This window comes from Bidens hawaiensis, unplaced genomic scaffold (genome assembly GCF_021521415.1).
Source record: "Bidens hawaiensis isolate Kalapana, Puna unplaced genomic scaffold, B.hawaiensis_p1.1 tig00002423_1, whole genome shotgun sequence".
In the NCBI taxonomy this organism is placed as follows: domain Eukaryota; kingdom Viridiplantae; phylum Streptophyta; class Magnoliopsida; order Asterales; family Asteraceae; genus Bidens; species Bidens hawaiensis.
Genome location: NW_027491133.1, coordinates 706,020 through 724,904, shown reverse-complemented (window position 1 = coordinate 724,904; position 18,885 = coordinate 706,020). Strand labels below are relative to the sequence as shown.

General features: G+C 34.4%; 1 protein-coding gene across 1 annotated transcript; it reads left to right on the top strand.

Annotated features, from left to right (window-relative positions):
* Nucleotides 1-10,547: 10,547 nt before the first annotated feature.
* LOC143619266 (alcohol dehydrogenase-like 4) lies at nucleotides 10,548-18,501 on the top strand. The gene is made up of 11 exons (XM_077091234.1): nucleotides 10,548-10,697; nucleotides 10,820-10,956; nucleotides 12,081-12,130; nucleotides 12,511-12,580; nucleotides 14,426-14,690; nucleotides 14,788-14,870; nucleotides 15,051-15,126; nucleotides 17,339-17,400; nucleotides 17,541-17,636; nucleotides 17,716-17,877; nucleotides 18,028-18,501. The coding sequence occupies exons 1-11, from the start codon at nucleotides 10,598-10,600 to the stop codon at nucleotides 18,142-18,144; spliced, it is 1,218 nt and encodes a 405-aa protein (XP_076947349.1). The 5' UTR covers nucleotides 10,548-10,597; the 3' UTR covers nucleotides 18,145-18,501.
* Nucleotides 18,502-18,885: the final 384 nt, after the last annotated feature.

Below are 18,885 nucleotides of genomic sequence, written 5' to 3'. Positions count from 1 at the left end.
TAAATGACTAATGATGATGAATTGATTATTCTTTATTCCAATTGTGGACTGCTGTATTCTAATTGACCATAGGTTTTTAGTTTTAAAATTTCAGTAAGAAATCAAATAACATTATGGCAGCTTCCCTAGTCCACCGTATTGATATTTTCATTGATTTATTGGGATTTCAAATATATGGGCTTTGGTTTGGGGGGGTCAAATTGATAGGCATGGACATACTTGTATGTGTTATATAGTATAACTCTAGGCCCAAAATCTGGAGGGGCCAGCCCTATACATGGTCCGCCTTCGGCCGTCCAACTTCTCTGACCTCTTCTGTGTTAATCTTTTTAATTGTTGTTTAGTGGGCTGTCAATTGTGATCTTAAGCCCATACGTATGTTGAAGAAGTTAACTAATTAGTGGGCTTTTGTTTCATAATATTCCGAGAACCAAGCTTTACCATATGAACTCTAATTACTCCACCTAACTTTACTTTATTACTAGGGTATAGCCCGTGTTACACACGGGTGAAAAAACATGTCAACAACCATAATAAATTTAAACAACAAATTCAAGCAACACAATACTTCTTCAAACTTTCGGACCAAAACGTTAACCAATTACGTTGTCTAGATATTAAAAGTTAAAGGTTACAATACGTTAATGTACATCGAACAACCAAAAAACATCGACAAAAGACATAAACATGTTCTTTCATATTAAACCTGCATCAACTTCTTCAAACATTCTACTAAAGGAAACTCATTTTGCTTCACCACCTGAAAATATAATAAAACAATAGCATCCAAATTAAATATACCATAATAACATATTTAATAATGAGTAACATTTGAACATTAATAAAGTTATTTTTATTAAATTTTTGTTTTTATTAAAATAAAATAGCATACAACAACAAAGAAAGTAAAATGACAACATAAAACATCTTTCTAACTTAAACCATTAAACCGAAAAGATATATCAATAAAAACATTTTTTGGCCGTCATTTTATTCCTAGCAAATTTGATACTCTTTGAAAACAACCCGTTTTGAAATATTTTCAAAATAGTTACAAAATATAAAAAAATGGAATTAGTCAACTTCAAAAAATTATGAAATTCTTTTTGATTTTCTTAACAATCTTGTAACAAACTTTTAAATCACTGACATTAATATTTTGTTAAACTTGGAAAACTTAAAAACATTTTACAATAAATGAATGTTTAAATAACTTTAGAAAGATTAAAAAAATTTATGTTGACTTTGAAAATAAATAAAGGTGAAAAAATACGATACAAAATCAATGAGAACAAAATATAAACGTATAGGAAATAAATTATCAAATTTATTTAATATTCTTTGAAAATATTATGAAGACTTAGACTATCAAATTGTTTGGATGTTATAATTAGAATATTTATATTATGTTTAAAAAACTTATTAAAATGGGTAAAAATATAATACGTATTTATTATACATTATTGAGAAATTTAGTGACACTAATATTTTGTGAACACAAATTCAAAAAAAAAAAAGAAATTAAACATACATAACCAAATTTAAAACGGTGAACATAAAAAGAAAATTATATTTCGGGTGTGGAATCTCATAATCAATTGAATCTACTATAAATAATAACAATAAGAAATTAATATGTTTTAATTTAATTTTCGAAAAAAAAGTGAAATGTATATTAATAATTCGTTGAAAAGATTACATGGTAGTAGCGAAAATATTGAAATTGGATGTAGTTATGATGGAATATCAATGAAGAATACGATATAGAATGGTAAATTTATAAGTGAGCGAAATTTAAGTTTAAATTTGGTCTTCCATGTAAGGATAGAAATAATTTGAAATATCTTGATTTATGGGAAGAATAATATTAATAAATTATGAAAAGTTGTCATGTTTAATAATATTCACCAAATCATATGTGCCGAATAATATTTAAAAATGATGATAAAACGGTTATTTAATTTATGATATATTAAGTATTGATTATTAGCAATTATGTCAATTTGAATATTGTGTTATAAAATAACGCGGTTATTATTTTAGTATCAGTTAATAATTAATATTCACGTAAATCAAAGTAAGATTACATTACAATTATGGTAAGTATTTTTAGTTTGACAATCAATTTTTTGAATATTAAAATGATAACTTATTTTAGTTAATGTCAAATCACAAAAATTAAAATCAAATCGGTTCTATATTTACTAATATACTAATTAATTTAGAAATAAAAATCAGTTAATATTTAATAATAATACGTAGCTTAATTTAGGAATGAAATAATAATAACAATAACAAAAAACATAATTTTTTTCCTTAATTATCGTTATTATAGTCAAACCTTTAAAACTTATATTCAAATAATCATCTTCAAAAATAACCGACTGATTATAAAAAAAATTATTATTAGAATGTATTAATAAATTTTAATATTTCCATGTTTAAGGTTTTTCCGAAATCAGTTTATATTTAATAATAATACATTGAAAATACTTTAGGAATCAAATAATAACAATAATAAAAACATAAATTATTATTCCTTAATTATCGTTTTTATAGTCAAAGCTTTAAATAAAATTTGAATTTCAAATTATAGTCAACAGGTCAAATATTAAATTAGATTTGAATACCAATTATAGTTAAATAATAACATCTCAACTTAATGTATATATAATTTTTTTGAAAATTCTAGAATAAATTATATTTGGAAGATCAATATTATATTGTAAGATATATTTTAAATTATTATATAAAATATTATAAAAATTTAGTAAATTTATAATTAATATTTATAGAATATTAAAGATCAATATTGTCTCCAATCGATTCGATTCCGTTAAATTATATATGAAACAAATAATTTACAAACAAATTTATTAAACATTTAAAAAAAAATGTAATTAACAAAATATTAAATCGAAGTTTCTGACTTTTGATAAAACTGAATCAAAATTGGCCAGAAAAAATCATAAATTGGACGGAAATTATGTTTGTTAATATTTAGTAAAGAAAACAATAACAAATTGGACGGAGAAAAATCAGAAATTGGATGAAAGTTCACTTCTTAATATTTAGTAAACAAAACAATAAGAAAGTGGCCGGAAATTAAAAAAACTGGACGGAAATTACCTTTAATATATTCATCAGATGATCGATCTGTTATAATCATCATTAATTGACCAAACATATCGTTATAACATCGTCTCTGAGGAACGACCAATTGAACGGAATCGAATAGATTGGAGACATCAATAACCTTGGAAGTGAAGAAAATCATAACAGATTCAACAATTGTTGGTAAATACCGTAGACGTTCGATGTTGGACATGAGTGACGAAATTAGGGTTCGTATCTTCGTGAGGAGGTTAGAGAGAAAAATGAGTGGTGGAATTAGTTGTGGATTATGAAAAATGGACCGGGTATAGTTTTCTGTGGACGAAGCGGGTTAGTTACGGGTCATGGGTTATAAATATTGTAAAATGGGTCCGTGTGAAGGGATTTTAATATTGATTTATTTTAATGGCTAGAAATTAATAGAATAGGAATTACACATGGCATTTAGATTGCATCCTATGTGGAGGGCTTAGAATGATGCCATGTGTACAATTGTATTGCTTTAATAGTATTTAAAGATTTGGTGGTGGCACACTCTATATCGAAGTTCACATAATATTTAAATTAAAAATAAACAATTGATATAATAATATACATGACTTTTACCCGACCATCAAGTATTTTGTATAACCATTTAAAACTTGACACGTGTCTTTAAACTAACTGTAACGAACATATTTACTAACCATTTACTTGTCACGACTAAATAAGTGTTATGCCTCGTAATCAACGCCCACGAGTAGTTCATAAGTTCTTTAGGTGTGACGAGTAGATTGTAAGGTTAAACTAGTCGCAACGAGTTAACTACTAATAAACTACACGTGTAAGGAATGTAAACCAGGTAAACTAGTCGTCGCGACTAAAAGACTTAGGAATTACTCATGGGATTTGATTACGAGGCATAAAACTTATTTAGTCGTGACGAGTAAATGATTAGTGAACATTCACGTTACGGTTAGTTTAAGGACACGTGGCAAGTTTTAACTGGTTCTACAAACTACTCGTGTGTAATCATAAACTGCTAGTCACGACTAGTTTATAATACATATTTTGAGAATTTCTTGCAAATGACACCTAAAACCTGAAAAATGTTTTCATAAACGTTTATTTTAGGAATTTTCCCTTAAAATAATTATTACGTAATGTTCTTATTTTATGCAATTCTCTATTTTTATGTCATTTTTCATAAAAATAGTATGTTATGTACCCTCTTTTTTGTGATCCCTTATATTTATATAATCTTTTATAAAAATTATTATGTTATGTCCCCAATTTTTTGTAATCCTTTATATTTATGTTATTATTTATAAAAAATTATTATGTCATGTCCTCTATTTTTTGTGATCCTTATTTTTAGGTCATATTTTATAAAAATATATAAGAAACAAAATGTTAAATAATTTTAAGTGTTTCAGTATATTATTGTTATGTCAATTTAATTTGAAAAACTTGTGTTAATACAACTATACCAATAATGTTGTTTACATGTTAAATAAAGTTCATGTGTATATGGCAATTTGCAAATGAATTTAATAGCTACGGTTATTGGTTGCGTTCACTTTTTTTGAAAGTTGTGTACATTTTTTATTATTATTTTAGTCTAGTAAATGGTATATATTATATTTACAGATAAAATAGTGCAAAAAAGTTCATAAAATCAAACTTGTAACTTAATTAGTAATAAAACTTTAAAATATTACATTTATAAAATTTTAACTTAATTACTAGTATATGACATAAAAATAAAGATCACAAAAAATAGGGGACGTGACATAATTTTTTTTTTAAATAATAACATAAAATAAGGGATCACAAAATATAGGAGACATAACATAATAATTTTTATAAAAGATGATATAAAAATAAGGGATCACAAAAAATAGAGTACATGACATAATAATTTTTATGAATAATGATATAAAAATATAGAATCACATAAAATAAGGACATTGCATAATAACTTTATAACAAATTGACATAAAAATAAGGGTTTACATAATATTTATTAAATAAATCGGATTACCACTAAAATTAATGAGTAGTCACGAGTAGATTGTAAGGTCAAACTAGTCACAACGAGTTAATTGGTAATAAACTACTCGTATAGGAAATGTATACCGGAAGAACTAGTCGCTAGCCAATATCTACTCGTAATGACTAACTGAGCTTTCAAACTTACCGGTTCAGTTAGTTTCTTGTAAAACTAACCGGTTCGATGTATTTAGTAAACAAAACAACTCGCCAAGTTTAGTTTAGTAAACTACTCTTGTCTCGAAAAGTTGTAATCTACTTGTCGCAACTAAATGATTTATGTAGTACTGCGTTGATTACGAGTCATGCAACTAATGATTAGTGAACATGATCGTCACGGTTAGTTTATGACCACATGACATATTTTAACTGACTCAAGACAAGTTTATACCACTTATTTCTGAAGTTCTATAAAAATAAAACATAAACTTGAAATTTGTTTTCATAAATACATTTGAAAATTTTTCCCTTTCCTAAATTTACCAATCATATGTCTTTTTACTATCTTTTCATTCTTGTCCCCAAAAAAACGCATTATTTCCACACTCATTTAATGTGTGATCTCTTTGATTTTTTGGGACTTTTTTCCACAGTCATTTAACATACATTCCTTTTAGATTTTTTTCCATAATCATTTAGTTTCTTTGGTGTGATTTGTTTTTTTAATACAAGGTAAACCCAGATATTCTCTAATCTTGTTTTTAAATTTATACTTTTTGTCCGTAAGAAAACTTACACCCTCACTAGGGGTGTTCACGGTCCGGTTTTCACCGTTTTTAGGTGAAACCGTGAAGCAAGCCGTTAGTAACGGTACGTTCTTGATTTTATAAACCAAAACCAAACCGTTGAACTTTTAAACTGAACTAAATCGAACCGTTGTAACAGTTTGGTTTCATGGTTTGAATTTGTTGGGGAATGTTCTACAAAATCTCCAAAATAATTCATGATATTTAATTGTACGACTTCCAATAATTTACATAAAGTAACAAACACCAACAGTAATTTACAGAAGGTAACAAACGACAACTGAAATTTTGTTTCTCATTTATAATATTGAAATGCTAGTTTAAGTTTTTACGTTTTGAATTTGTTACTTTTTTTATTTTTTTATTTAGTGTCACTACCTGTGTTTAGTAATGTGTAGTTGTATACTATATGTATTAATAACTTTTATTCAATTATGTCTATTAATATACTTGTGTATACATTTATGACATAAAATAATATATATATATATATATATATCACGTGGTCCGGTCCGGTTTTATACGGCTGGTTTCAGTACAAACCGTAAACCAAACCGTTCGTTACCGTTTGAAAATTTTCTAACCAACCAACCGAAAGTTCAGAAAAAAAAACAATCGTAAATCCAAACCAATGACCGTTTTGAACCTTTTCACGATATTTCAAATTGAATCATGAACAACCCTAACCCTCACTATTCTAATTGAAACACATTTATCAAAATACTTAGGTATCAGTAGAATATTAAAGATCACCCTTTGAAATTTTCTTTTAGGTTACAATAAAACTATTGATTATATTAGGAAAATTTACTTTAGGAACTCTTTAATAATAACGTAAGGAACCAGCTATTTGACACAGGAAATTAATTTGTTTTATTCTGTAGAATATATGATGGTCTTTAATCTGTAGAATTTATTATTTTGATAAATAATATCAATCAATCATACCCAGTAAAGTCTCATCAATAGCATAGCTATAAGTAGGGTCTGGGGAGGGTGGGATGTAGGCACACCGTACCTCTATCCACATGGATAAAGAGGTGTCTTCCAGAGAGACCCTCAGCTCTAAAGTACATATGTATGAAGCAATACAAAGAAGATCAGAGTTCAACACTAATAATAATAATAATAATAATAATAATAATAATAATAATAATAATAATAATATTTATGTAGAGAAAATATTGTTATGGTGTGTGACTAAAATAAGGTAAATAGAAGCCCTAAGGTATTCCTTTCTTCCTAAAAATCCTTAACTTTAATTCTACTTCTCCAAGCATTCCTATCCTCAACCATGTCCTCGGAGAGGTTTAGGTCTATCAAATCATGCTTAATCCTCTCATCCCAAGTCAATTTAGGTCTTCCTCTACCCCTTCTCCCCTCTATAGTAATGTTTTCTATGGATCTAACAGGATTCGTCGTTTATCTTCTCTTCACATGTCCAAACCATTTCAATCTCCACTCTCTTATCTTGTCTGCTATGTTCGCCACCCCTAATCTCTCCCGAAACACGACGTTTCTTATTCGGTCTAACCTTGTGTGCCCACACATCCAACGTAGCATTCTCATTTCTGCCACCTCCATCTTCCGCACTTGTGTCTTCTTGATGGCCCAACAATCTGTTCCATATAGCATTGCAGGTCTTACTACAACCCTATAAAATTTTCCTTTAGTTTAGTTGGGAAACTCTTGTCGCACAATATATCTGTGACTGCTTTCCATCTACCCCATCCTACCTGAACTCGATGTGTCACATCACTGTCTAATTCCCCATTGCTCTGAACAAATGATCCTAGATACTTGAACTTCGTTACCTGCGGAACCACATGCCCTTCAATGGTAATATGTGTGTCCTCATTGTCATTTACCCCTCCAAAAGCACAGTAGATATACTCCGTCTTAGATCGACTAATCCTTAAACCTTTTGTCTCTAAGGCTGTTCGCCACTCCTCAAGTCTCATGTTTAGATCCTGTTTTCTCTCAGCAAGTAACACAATATCGTCTGCGAACATCATACACCATGGGAGCGTCCCCTGAATCGACTTTGACAACTCATCATACTGCAAAAAGAAACGGACTCAGTGCTGACCCCTGATGAAGACCTACCTCTACAGGGAAGAGATCAGTATCACCCACTAGCGCACGGACACTTGTTGCACTCCTGGTATACATATCCATAATTATCTCTATATATTTCCCGGGTACTCCTCTACCCTCCAAGCACTCCCTAAGCACCTGTCGTGGCACACTGTCGTACGCCTTTTCTAGGTCAATAAACACCATATGCAGGTCACGCCTTCTTCTCCCGATATTTTTCCATCAATCTTCTTATAAGGTGTATTGCCTCTGTGGTGGAACGCCCCGGCATGAATCCAAATTGGTTCACCATAACCTGAGTTTCTCGTCTAAGTCTAACCTCAATCGCTCTTTCCCATAGCTTCATAGTATGACTTAGTAGTTTGATTCCTCGGTAGTTACCACAACATTGGGCGTCTCCTTTGTTCTTATAGATAGGAATTACAACGCTGTTCCTCCATTGGTCTGACATCTTACCAGATTTAAGGATACTATTGAACAGAGTAGTTAACCACGTGACTCCTTCCTCTCTGGGAGACACTTCCACACCTCGACGGGTATGTTGTCTGGGCCAACCGCCTTAGCCCTTCCCATCCTCCTAAGTGCAGTCTGCACCTCTTCTCGTGTGATTCGTCGGCTGTAGCAGTTATTCTAGCAGTTATTCGGTTGTTGTCGTTGGGAGGTTGTGTTGTCATGTTCTTCTTGGTAAGCTCTCCCATTATTGAAAAGATTGTGGAAATAGGTTTGCTATCTTAGCTTGATGTCATGCTCCTTGACTAGTACATGCCCATCTGTATCCTTTATGAACTTCACCGGCCCTAGATCTTGCCTTATACGCTCCCTGGCTTTGGCAATCTTAAACATAGCATGTTCCCCCTCTTTTGTTTCTAAACGTTCATACATCTGTTTATAAGCCGCGTTCTTTGCTTCCGCAACTGCCTTCTTCGCCTCTCTCTTGGCCGTTTTGTAGGTCTCCCTCAATTCCACGCGCTCCTCCTCATTCGTGCACCTCATAAGCTCCCTGAAACATCCTTGTTTGTCCCTTATCTTATCTTGTACAGCCTCGTTCCACCACCAAGACTCCTTATGCCCACCTGTCTTTCCTGTTGTGACCCCGAGAGTCTCCTTTGCTATTTGGATGATCTTTGTAGCCATAGCTTCCCATATATGAGTTGAGTACCCATTTAGTCGAGCCTGCATCTGCAGTCTGAGTTTATCCTTAAACAGTAGGAGATTTTCGTCCCTCAAATTTCCCCATCGAATTCTAGGTGTACCTTTCTTCTCACGAACAGTCAGCTTATTTCTGAAGCCTATATCTGTTACCAGCAGTCGGTGTTGAGCCACCACCGTCTCCCCAGGTATGGCTTTGCAGTCCTTCCACCAATGTCGGTCTCCTTGCCTCATTAAAAGGTAGTCAATTTGCGTGTCGCGTCCGCCACTGCTAAAAGTGATCAACTGAGGGTCTTGTTTCCTAAAATAAGAATTTATAATTCCTAGGTCATGGGCCACCGCAAACTCTAGGAGTTTTGTTCCTGCCTCATTCCTTTCACCAAAACCGAAACCCCCATGTACGGCTTGAAAACCATCGTTAGCCTTACCAATGTGTCCATTAAAATCACCTCCTATACAAATCCTCTCACCCCTAGGTATGCCCCCTACCACTGTGTCTAGACAATCCCAAAATTCTCTCTTTTCCTGGTCCCCTAAGCCTACATGAGGCGCGTAAAAATAGTACGTAATTGTAGTAATTTAGTGATTTATTAGATCATACGCTACGGGCGCTCCCTTGGGGCTTCGAAGCCCCTGCCCACCGCCGAGGGGCGCTTGAGGTTTTTATTTTTTTTGGAGGGGGGGGGGGGGGGTTCACAATAATGGGCGCCTAAGGAAGTTGCGGTGGGGCCATGTGTTTCTCTCTATGTCTCTCCTTCTCATATACGCACACACACATACATACATATATATATTGGGGCGCGCAATGGGCTTTAAACCACATCGGGACGTTATGGAGAAGGGCTTCGAAACCCAATCTCTTACGTGGCGATAACGTGGAGGGGTCCATAATGAACACCCTTAGCGGAACATGTTGATACGTGTTTGTTTCGTGAAATTCAATAAAATTTTTGATTTTTGTAAAAAGAAAGTGTATTTTGAATGTTTGTTTTAATTCTTGATGTATTAATTTACACATTTCTTTTGTGTCAAACTGAAAAGGAATTCAATCTAAGGAATTAAAATCTTTGACTACGTACCCCATCCACCCTGGCCATTGCCACCACGACTGCATAACAGACACTCCCTCCGTGGCCACAACCTCAACATCGTTGCCACCAAGAGCGTGCGCAACCACCACCAACATATATCACAAGCATAAGCCCGTGCCCGCAAACATAATGGACCTTTGTAGTCCAAAATTCCTTCAAATTTGGATTTTTTTTTTTTTTGAAACGTTTGCTTTGAGGCTCACAACTTGGAGTCTTGGACATACATGCAATTATTAACAATGTGACACATATCACATTAGATCTATGCCACATTTACTTTTCTTGAACAATAAATCAATGCCACTTGATAGCCAACTCATGCTACCCTACATATCATCAAGATACAGATTTTTATAAATTAAATATCAAATGCAAACATTGCATTTCCAAAACCAACTAATCAGATACAGCAATATGTACACCAACGAAGAAGCTAACGCACACTCTGGCAAAGAAATTACATGCACAGGTTTGTTTAGTTCATGTAAAACATGTATTGATCGATGACTTTGAATTAAAAACATATGATTAGAAGTTTAAGTATATATCAAATAATCATGTTATAATAAAATTTGTGTATGTTGTTTGAAGCTGCTGTGGCATGGGGTCCTGGGCAGCCTTTCTCCATGCAGCAAATTCGCGTTCAACCCCCTCAGCAATCAGAAGTCCGGGTGAAAATCCTATTCACTTCAATCTGTCATACTGATCTTAGTGCTTGGAAGGGCGAGGTATGAATATATATGATATAATCTATAACCTTTAATTAAAAGCTACAACTTTTGTCAGTCTCCTTCTCCTTACTCCTACCAATTTTGGAATTATTTACTTAAAAAAAATTTGTTGATCAATATTTACAATAGTTTTATAAAAGTATAGCATTTAAAACTACTGATGTTGTTCTAAACAAACAACAAGCTAGGTTAACAATTATTTTTATGTTAAACCTTTAACATAAATATCCGAATAAACCTATCGTTATCAATATTTCAATACTATAAATATTCATATAAAAAACTTATATCTACTTAGTGTTTCAATATTTAACTGAAACATTTTTGTATATAATCTCAGGTACTAAATCTTACAATTTAAAATACTTTAGTATTTTTATTATTATATGTTATTATTAATAATATTATCTTTTTTTGGTGGCTGCTAGTTTCAACTAATGAAATGGCCGGTGAAAGTCTAACATTTAACATGTTTGCTTCTAACGATCCACGACTAATGGTAGTGTAACTCCGTTAGTCTTCGGCCACCGGAAAAACATTTTTTTGCCGGAAAACTTTTTTTTCGCCGGAAAACTCAACCTGAACATCACCACTGACCACCACCACCTGAACACCACTGCCGTCGACCGACAACCACCACATGAACACCACTACTGCCACTTGAACACCAGCTTTGACTACCACTACCCAAACACCACAACCGCCGACCACCATTATCTGAACACAACTGTTTCCACCTGTTTTTCCGGTCGAACACGTTTTTTCGGCATTCACTACCAAGGTTCCTGTGGAGACTTTAACAAAAAAAATGTTTCTAAAAGTCCAATCTAAGGTTTTGAAGAGGTTTGGAACGAAAATGTTGAATTTTCCGGTGAAAATTAAATTTTCCGACCGAAAACGTTTTCCCTACAACCGGAGACTAACGGAGTTACGCTTCCGTTAGTCGTGGATCGTTGGAAGCAAACATGTTAAAACATGAGACTGTCACAAGTCATTCCAACTACCAAAAGGTGATAATTGAGATTATTTAAAACCAATGGTTTTCACGAAGTTTTCATGTATCCATGGTTTTCATTTTATCCTTTTATTAGAGTACTTATACACTGAATACTTATATACAGAATGAATATCAATGGGTGTATCCTCGGATATTCGGACATGAGGCCTCCGGGTAATCTTTTGAACTTGAAACATTTAACCTTATAAACGCCGTGCAAGTGTTACTGGTATACATGACAGGTTGTAGATATCACGGTTGTTTGCTTAATTTTGCCCCCTTGTTTGCTTATTTGGACATGATCCCTTTAGTAATCCTTTTACAACGCGGCTGACTGAAAACCCGCTGCAAAGACCCCAGTATTCATCTTTTGAAGCTGTGTCTAATTACCTCTACATTAAATATTATAATATTCGGAAACTGAGATTGCAACTTTATACTTCTATACAAGATCTTAGGGTGTTATCCAATTACATTTTGTATAAATGACTATGCAGTGTTATTATATGGCGTTAATTTGCGTATTAGTTGATTCGTTTAATCCGTATATGTAGGGTTGTTGAGTCTGTAGGGGAAGGTGTGGGGGACATAAAGAAAGGAGATTATGTTCTTACAATTTTTAAGGCTGAGGGGTGTGGGGGGCGCGAGAGGGGGCGTGAGTGGGGGCGCGAGCCAATAATATTGTGACGTGTGGCAGAGAGAGAAACTTGATAAGATGGGTGTTGGTAGTGGTGATAGCGCCCCGGGCCATGGTGTGGAGGGGCGCGAGAGGGGGCGCGAGCGGTTTATTTTTTTATTTTTTTATAAATGTATTAAAAAAACGTATTATTAAAAAAACAAGAAATTATTTAAAAAAACACACATTAATTAAAAAAACACATTAATATATAAAAAAAAATTAAAGTACTAAAGAAAAACATTATTCTTATTCTTCGCCTTCGTCTTCTTCGATCAACCTCTTCCGGATACGTTCCTTTTGTTTTTCCATCAGCATTTGGTCGACCGGATTTAGGTGGCTGAAGTCTCTTGCAAGGAAGTCCAAATCTCTCATTCTTTTTTTTTCCTTTTTGTCAATAGAGACCACCTCCATGGTTTTGTTGAATTTATTGAGGGATTCAACAAGATCGTTGATGTTTACGGCTTCCCCCTCAGCCGGTTTTTTCCCCCTGGCGTCCCTTCCCAATGGCCGCCTCCTCGGCGGTGAAGACGTTTCCTCCCCCGCAACGTTTAGGTCGAATCCAACCCGGCAATCCGACCCGGCGGAAGTGCTGTACGCTCCAGACGAACTAGTTTTAGTCCGTTTCGGCCCTACTTCCGCATCAAGGTCCGGCGCCACCAGCTCAACCCACTTGGAACACCTTCTCAACCTCTCCCACACCTTTACACCGTCCCACGTCTTCACCGTCCCATACCTCCGCAGGCACTCCTGCCTCCACTCTTCGACAGTGAAATTATAGACCGCCAAATCGTCACTGCCACTTGGTCTCATACGACCGGCGTTCCTGTTGAACAGATTAGTAAACAAGCCGACAAATTTTCTGATTTCGGTCCACCGACCCGAAATCATATCGGGGTTCCGCTCTGTACTCCCAACGAGCGAATAGAACGTCTCCCTAACCTTTGTCCAAAAGACCTTGCTCTTTTGGTAGTCGGCTGCAAAATGCATAAATAAATTTGTAAGTCATTTAACTTTTTTATTTAACTTTTTTTTAAAATCATTTTTAAAAACGTTAAAACAATTACCGCAACGCCGATCCTCAGAAATGGCTATCCAAGCCCGACACAGGGCTTCCTTCTCATCCGATGACCACGGAGTGATTTTCCGTTTCGCCCTTCCGGTCGAAGCCGAACCCGACCCGTCCGTTGCAACTTGTTTTTTCCGGTGGACGCGTCTTCTTTGTCCCGCAGCTTCATCTTCTGGTTCTGGTTCTTGTGTCTCCGGAACTACAAAGTTAGGAGACGGTTGTATGTTGGATGGTTGAAAGCCGGATGGTTGTTGCGACCCCGAATAAAACATCGGTTGGTCCGGTGCCGACCATAAATCGTCGTAACTGTAATCTGATTCTAGGTTTGGGTACCAATTTCCAGCCATGTTTTTAAAAAAAGGTTTGGAAGATGGGGTGATTTTGGGTTTTGGGTGTGGTATGTGATATTGGTATGTGATATTGGTGTTTGTTTGGGTTTGATATAGGTTGAAAATCGAGTTTGATTTTGTGTTCCGGATGGTATGTTAATATATAGGGTTTGAAAATTTTTTTTTTTATTAACAAAACCCACCCAACGGCTCTTTTTCACGCATCCCAAGCCACATTCACGCCCCCCCCCAGCCGCTAGCCCACCCGCGCCTGCCTCTTTTTCCGCGCTCGCGCCCCTCTCGCGCCCCTATAGCGCCTCGGTGGTGTGGTCCTCGCGCCCCGGGGCGCGACCGCCTCGCCACTTGCGCCCTTTCTCGCGCTCCGCACCCCTCAGCCTAATGGAGAATGTGGTGAATGCATTTATTGCAAGTCCAAAACCACCAATCTATGTACAAAGTTTCGAGTAGACGCGTTCCGAAGCGTGATGAGAAATGATGAGAAAACAAGGTTCTTGACTCTAGACGGGAAGCCTATCTACCAATTCTTTAACACTTCAACTTTCAGTGAGTACACAGTCATAGATTCAGCTTGTGTCGTCAAGATTAATCCGAAAGCTCCCCTCAACAAGATGACTTTACTTAGTTGTTGTCTCCCTACAGGTTTTGTCTATGTATATATACATATTTATTAGTTACTCTTTAAATTGTCCATCCTTGTTTTAAGTGAATTAGTGCAAGAATTAATATGTGTTTGAAGGATTTGGATCTGTAACCAATATCGCAAACATACACGAAGGATCAACAGTGGCAGTTTTTGGTTTGGGTGCTGTTGGATTGGCGGTAATACTAGCAGTATATTTATATATGTTTTTTTTTTAATTTACTTCAATCTACAGGATGATATATCCTGTCACTAAAAGCTATCAACAAAATAATTTTAGTTGTTTAGCACTAGATTTTTGACTCTTGCTAATGACAGTTTTCAAGTAGTGGTGTATTGATTATTGCATGTTAAAGCAGGTCATACTTGGGGCCAAAACCAAAGGAGCATCTAAAATTATAGGAATTGACATCAATTCTGACAAGTGTATCAAAGGTACAACACAGTATATATATACTTGTGAATATATGTTTTATCCTTTAAACTGAGCTTATGGGGCAAAGCATATTTTTATACATGTATAATCCTTGAGACCTATTATCTAGTAAATATATTTGGTAGAATATATATGTTTATACATGAATCACCCTTGAGATTTACATTTTATTGCTCTAATCCATTGCTACATTTGAGGCACTTTAGATCATGGTTGCATCTATATGTATCAGTTATCTGATGCAGATTTAAACTGGGGATTTACCTATACATATAATTTGATACCCAATTATTACGAGTTTATGTGAGATCAGTTATTATTTTGCTACTTAATACGCCAAGTTATCATCTCCGATGTTGGAGTACCTTGTCGGAACAAAGGGAAAAAAACATATTCACACGTGAAAAGAAAGAAAAGAATAATCGGATAACTCGATCATTAGGAAAAGATTAAGATAAAAAAGACTAGTTAAGAGTTTAAATTAAGTTGTTTAGTTTATTTGTTAGATTTATCGGGTTTAGTATATATATAGGGATATGTAATTGGTTCTGGTTCTGGTGTGTCGTGTTTGGCCTCAATAAAATGAGTCTGAGATGGTCATGTCTCCAAATCAGTTTGTTTCTTTGTTTGTTTTGATCATCGATCATGCCTGGGCCTTCATCCAAGTTTAGTTTTGAAGCAAAATATAATGAGGCAGCTAATGTAATAGCTAATAATATTCAATAGAGATATGTTGATTTCGTTATCTGACATCGAGCCTTGGTGTAGAATACTCCACGCAAGTAGTATCTATTATAATAGCATCAATGTGGTATATCTTCCAACTAACTGGTAGAACATCAAGGTAAATGCATAAAAGATAATTGATATCAATTTTATTCAAGAAAAAGTTGTTTTGGTCCACCTTTATGCCCTACATGTTCTATTTCCAATACGTTAAATTAAAGTCAATTTTACCAAGGGCGCGCGTAGGTGAATGAATCTATGTGGAGCAGTGTAATTTGATCAATGATCGAGAACAAGAGCCATGTCGCATGCGGCATGCTGTGTGAAGGCGATCTAGGCTTCACGATCTGTGTGAAGTGACCAATAACCAAGAAGTCGAATAGATAAGACCTGTGTGGTGAAACCGATCAAGTGATAGTTATAGAAAGCGAATGGCGTAAGAAAATGTCGGATGGGACGATCATACCAAATGACATATCGAAATCACTTCACATTCGATAGTTTTTAGGAGTTGATCATCTGCAAAAGGTTTGTCTACAAACACTTAGAAACGAGTTATAGCTGTTGAAGATAAAAGATAATGAGTCCGTCCATAAGTTTTTACGTAAGCATAGTGGAATTATCTCGATGTTAAAGAGCCTTGATGACTAGGTAATTGTAAGAAGGTGTACGTTAAGTTATGACTCAAATAAATACTTGTAACCCGTGGTTGTTGTCGAACAATACTTGTAAACTGTGGCAAACGTCGCGCCTTGGTGTAGGGTTTTGGGAGGACATGGTGCAAGATAAAAGACACATTATTAGATGTTACAATTGCAAAGATTTTGGTCATTATGCGGCCGAATGTCCTAAAGGGGAACAAATTGAAATTTAGCTCAAGAAGTTGAGTTTGTAGTACTATGATGAGAAGTGGGTCCAAATCAGTATTAGGTGGAGAATGAAGATGTTAATCCCGATTTGGTTCACATTTGAATAAGATTATTCAGTAAACAAGGAAAATGTTAAGAAAATAGTTTGTTAAGAGTTTGACTCTTGGTTAGTTTAGTTTATAAGTTGATCATTTGTTAGGGTTATCTAGTTTGTGTTTGTTTATCAGATTAATTGGTTTTTGAGTGATGTTAGGTTTAATATTACTTAGGTTTAAATACCAAGTCTTGTTTCGTTTATGCTATTTCAAGTTTCGGTCGAGTTATTAACAAAAAAGAGAGTCGATATCCAAGGTTTGGTATCAACCGATTTTGTTTGTGTGTGTTCATGCATGTCTAACCAAGCTTAACATAACTAAGTTTAATTTTAGATAATTCTGTAATAATAAAACAACCTAAACATTCTTTGGAGTTCAAATAAGTTATTGGATCGAGTTTAACAAAGCACAAACGAAAAATATATATTGGTGTAATGAATTGCATATTTAATTAGGGTAGAATTTTATCAAAGAAGCATTTCGTTGATACATCCACATATTAACTTCTATATATGTGACAGGGCAAACATTGGGAATGACGAACTTTATAAACCCAAGAGATCTTAAAACTTCGGTACATGAGGTAAGTAACTAGTACGTGTATGTGTGTGTGTGTAGTAGTAGAATTCTTATTTTGTTGTACACAATTGTTATAATGTTAGATAGATTAAGCAAAATGATGATGTAAAGTAGTAATAATATACTTTTATCAAACTCAAACAGAAAATAAGGGACATGACAGAAGGTGGGGTAGACTTCAGCTTCGAGTGTTGTGGAAATGTTGATGTACTTCGTGAAGCCTTCTTATCCACACATGATGTATGTATAAATGTATATGCTTAATGTATATTGGTGAACTTTTGTAGTATAATTAATGTGAATCGATTCGTAAATACAGGGATGGGGGATGACTCTAACATTGGGGATTCATCCATCACCAAGACTGTTGCAATTGCATCCCATGGAATTGTTTGAAGGCCGAACAATCACTGGTTCAGTGTTTGGCGGTTTCAAAGGGAAAACCCAACTCCCTCTTTTCGTCGAGCACTTTATGCACGATGTATACTCCCTCTTTTCGTCGAGCACTTTATGCACGATGTATGTTTATTTCTTTTATATACATGTATATATGTGTGTATATTAACGAAACATAGGTATATGTATGTGCAAATCAATATAATATTAGTATGTGCATATATGAATGTTTCAGATGGAGGGGCTAAAGTTGGATGAATTTATAACACACGAGCTTCCATTCAACAAAATCGACGAAGCTTTCGAACTGCTAATTCATGGAAAATCATTACGATGTATGCTTCACATGTGAGTTTAGCATATATATATATATATATATATATATATATATATATATATATTATATGTTACTTGTTGGATAATCGAAAATGATGGAAGTGTGTCCTACTGGAAGTTCAAACTAAACTTATTTAAGGTAAAACTTATATTGTTCTAATTATTAGGGATTAAGTGTAATTAGTGTTAGATTAATCGGTGTATTTCCCAAGACTACACATTGTCTTGAGAAGCGTTGGTTGAGTCGGTGTTAAGAACATATCTCTAATCAGAATTGTAATCAAGAAATTCAAGTTTGTGTCTTAATTATTATTCCTTTCATTCAGTTGTCTCTTTGATTACCAGTAATTGGTATCAAAGAAATTAAAATCAAGAACGATCGATCTGGGAGTAACGGTTGGTTTTGATTCACTAGGTGACCGAAAAACCCGCGTAGCTTTATCATTAGATGTGGTTGTTTTTATTCACTCTGTGACCGAAAAACATGTGTACTATTTTTGTAATAGTTGGTTTTGAACCATCCTAAGTTTTTAGGCGAGCAAAAACTTGTGGAAGACTTTATTGAGTTAAGCATGGTGGTGGTGGAGGTCGTTAAGCCAATAGTATTCGAACACGGACATTTACATAAGTTGGACATTTATTCATAACTTAAAAAACATTATTCGCAAATTTACAAGCGCATAATTTATGAAAAACATTTGTCTAACATTTCAGGTTCGAAACATGACACCCGATTTTCTTACATGCTTCACGAGGC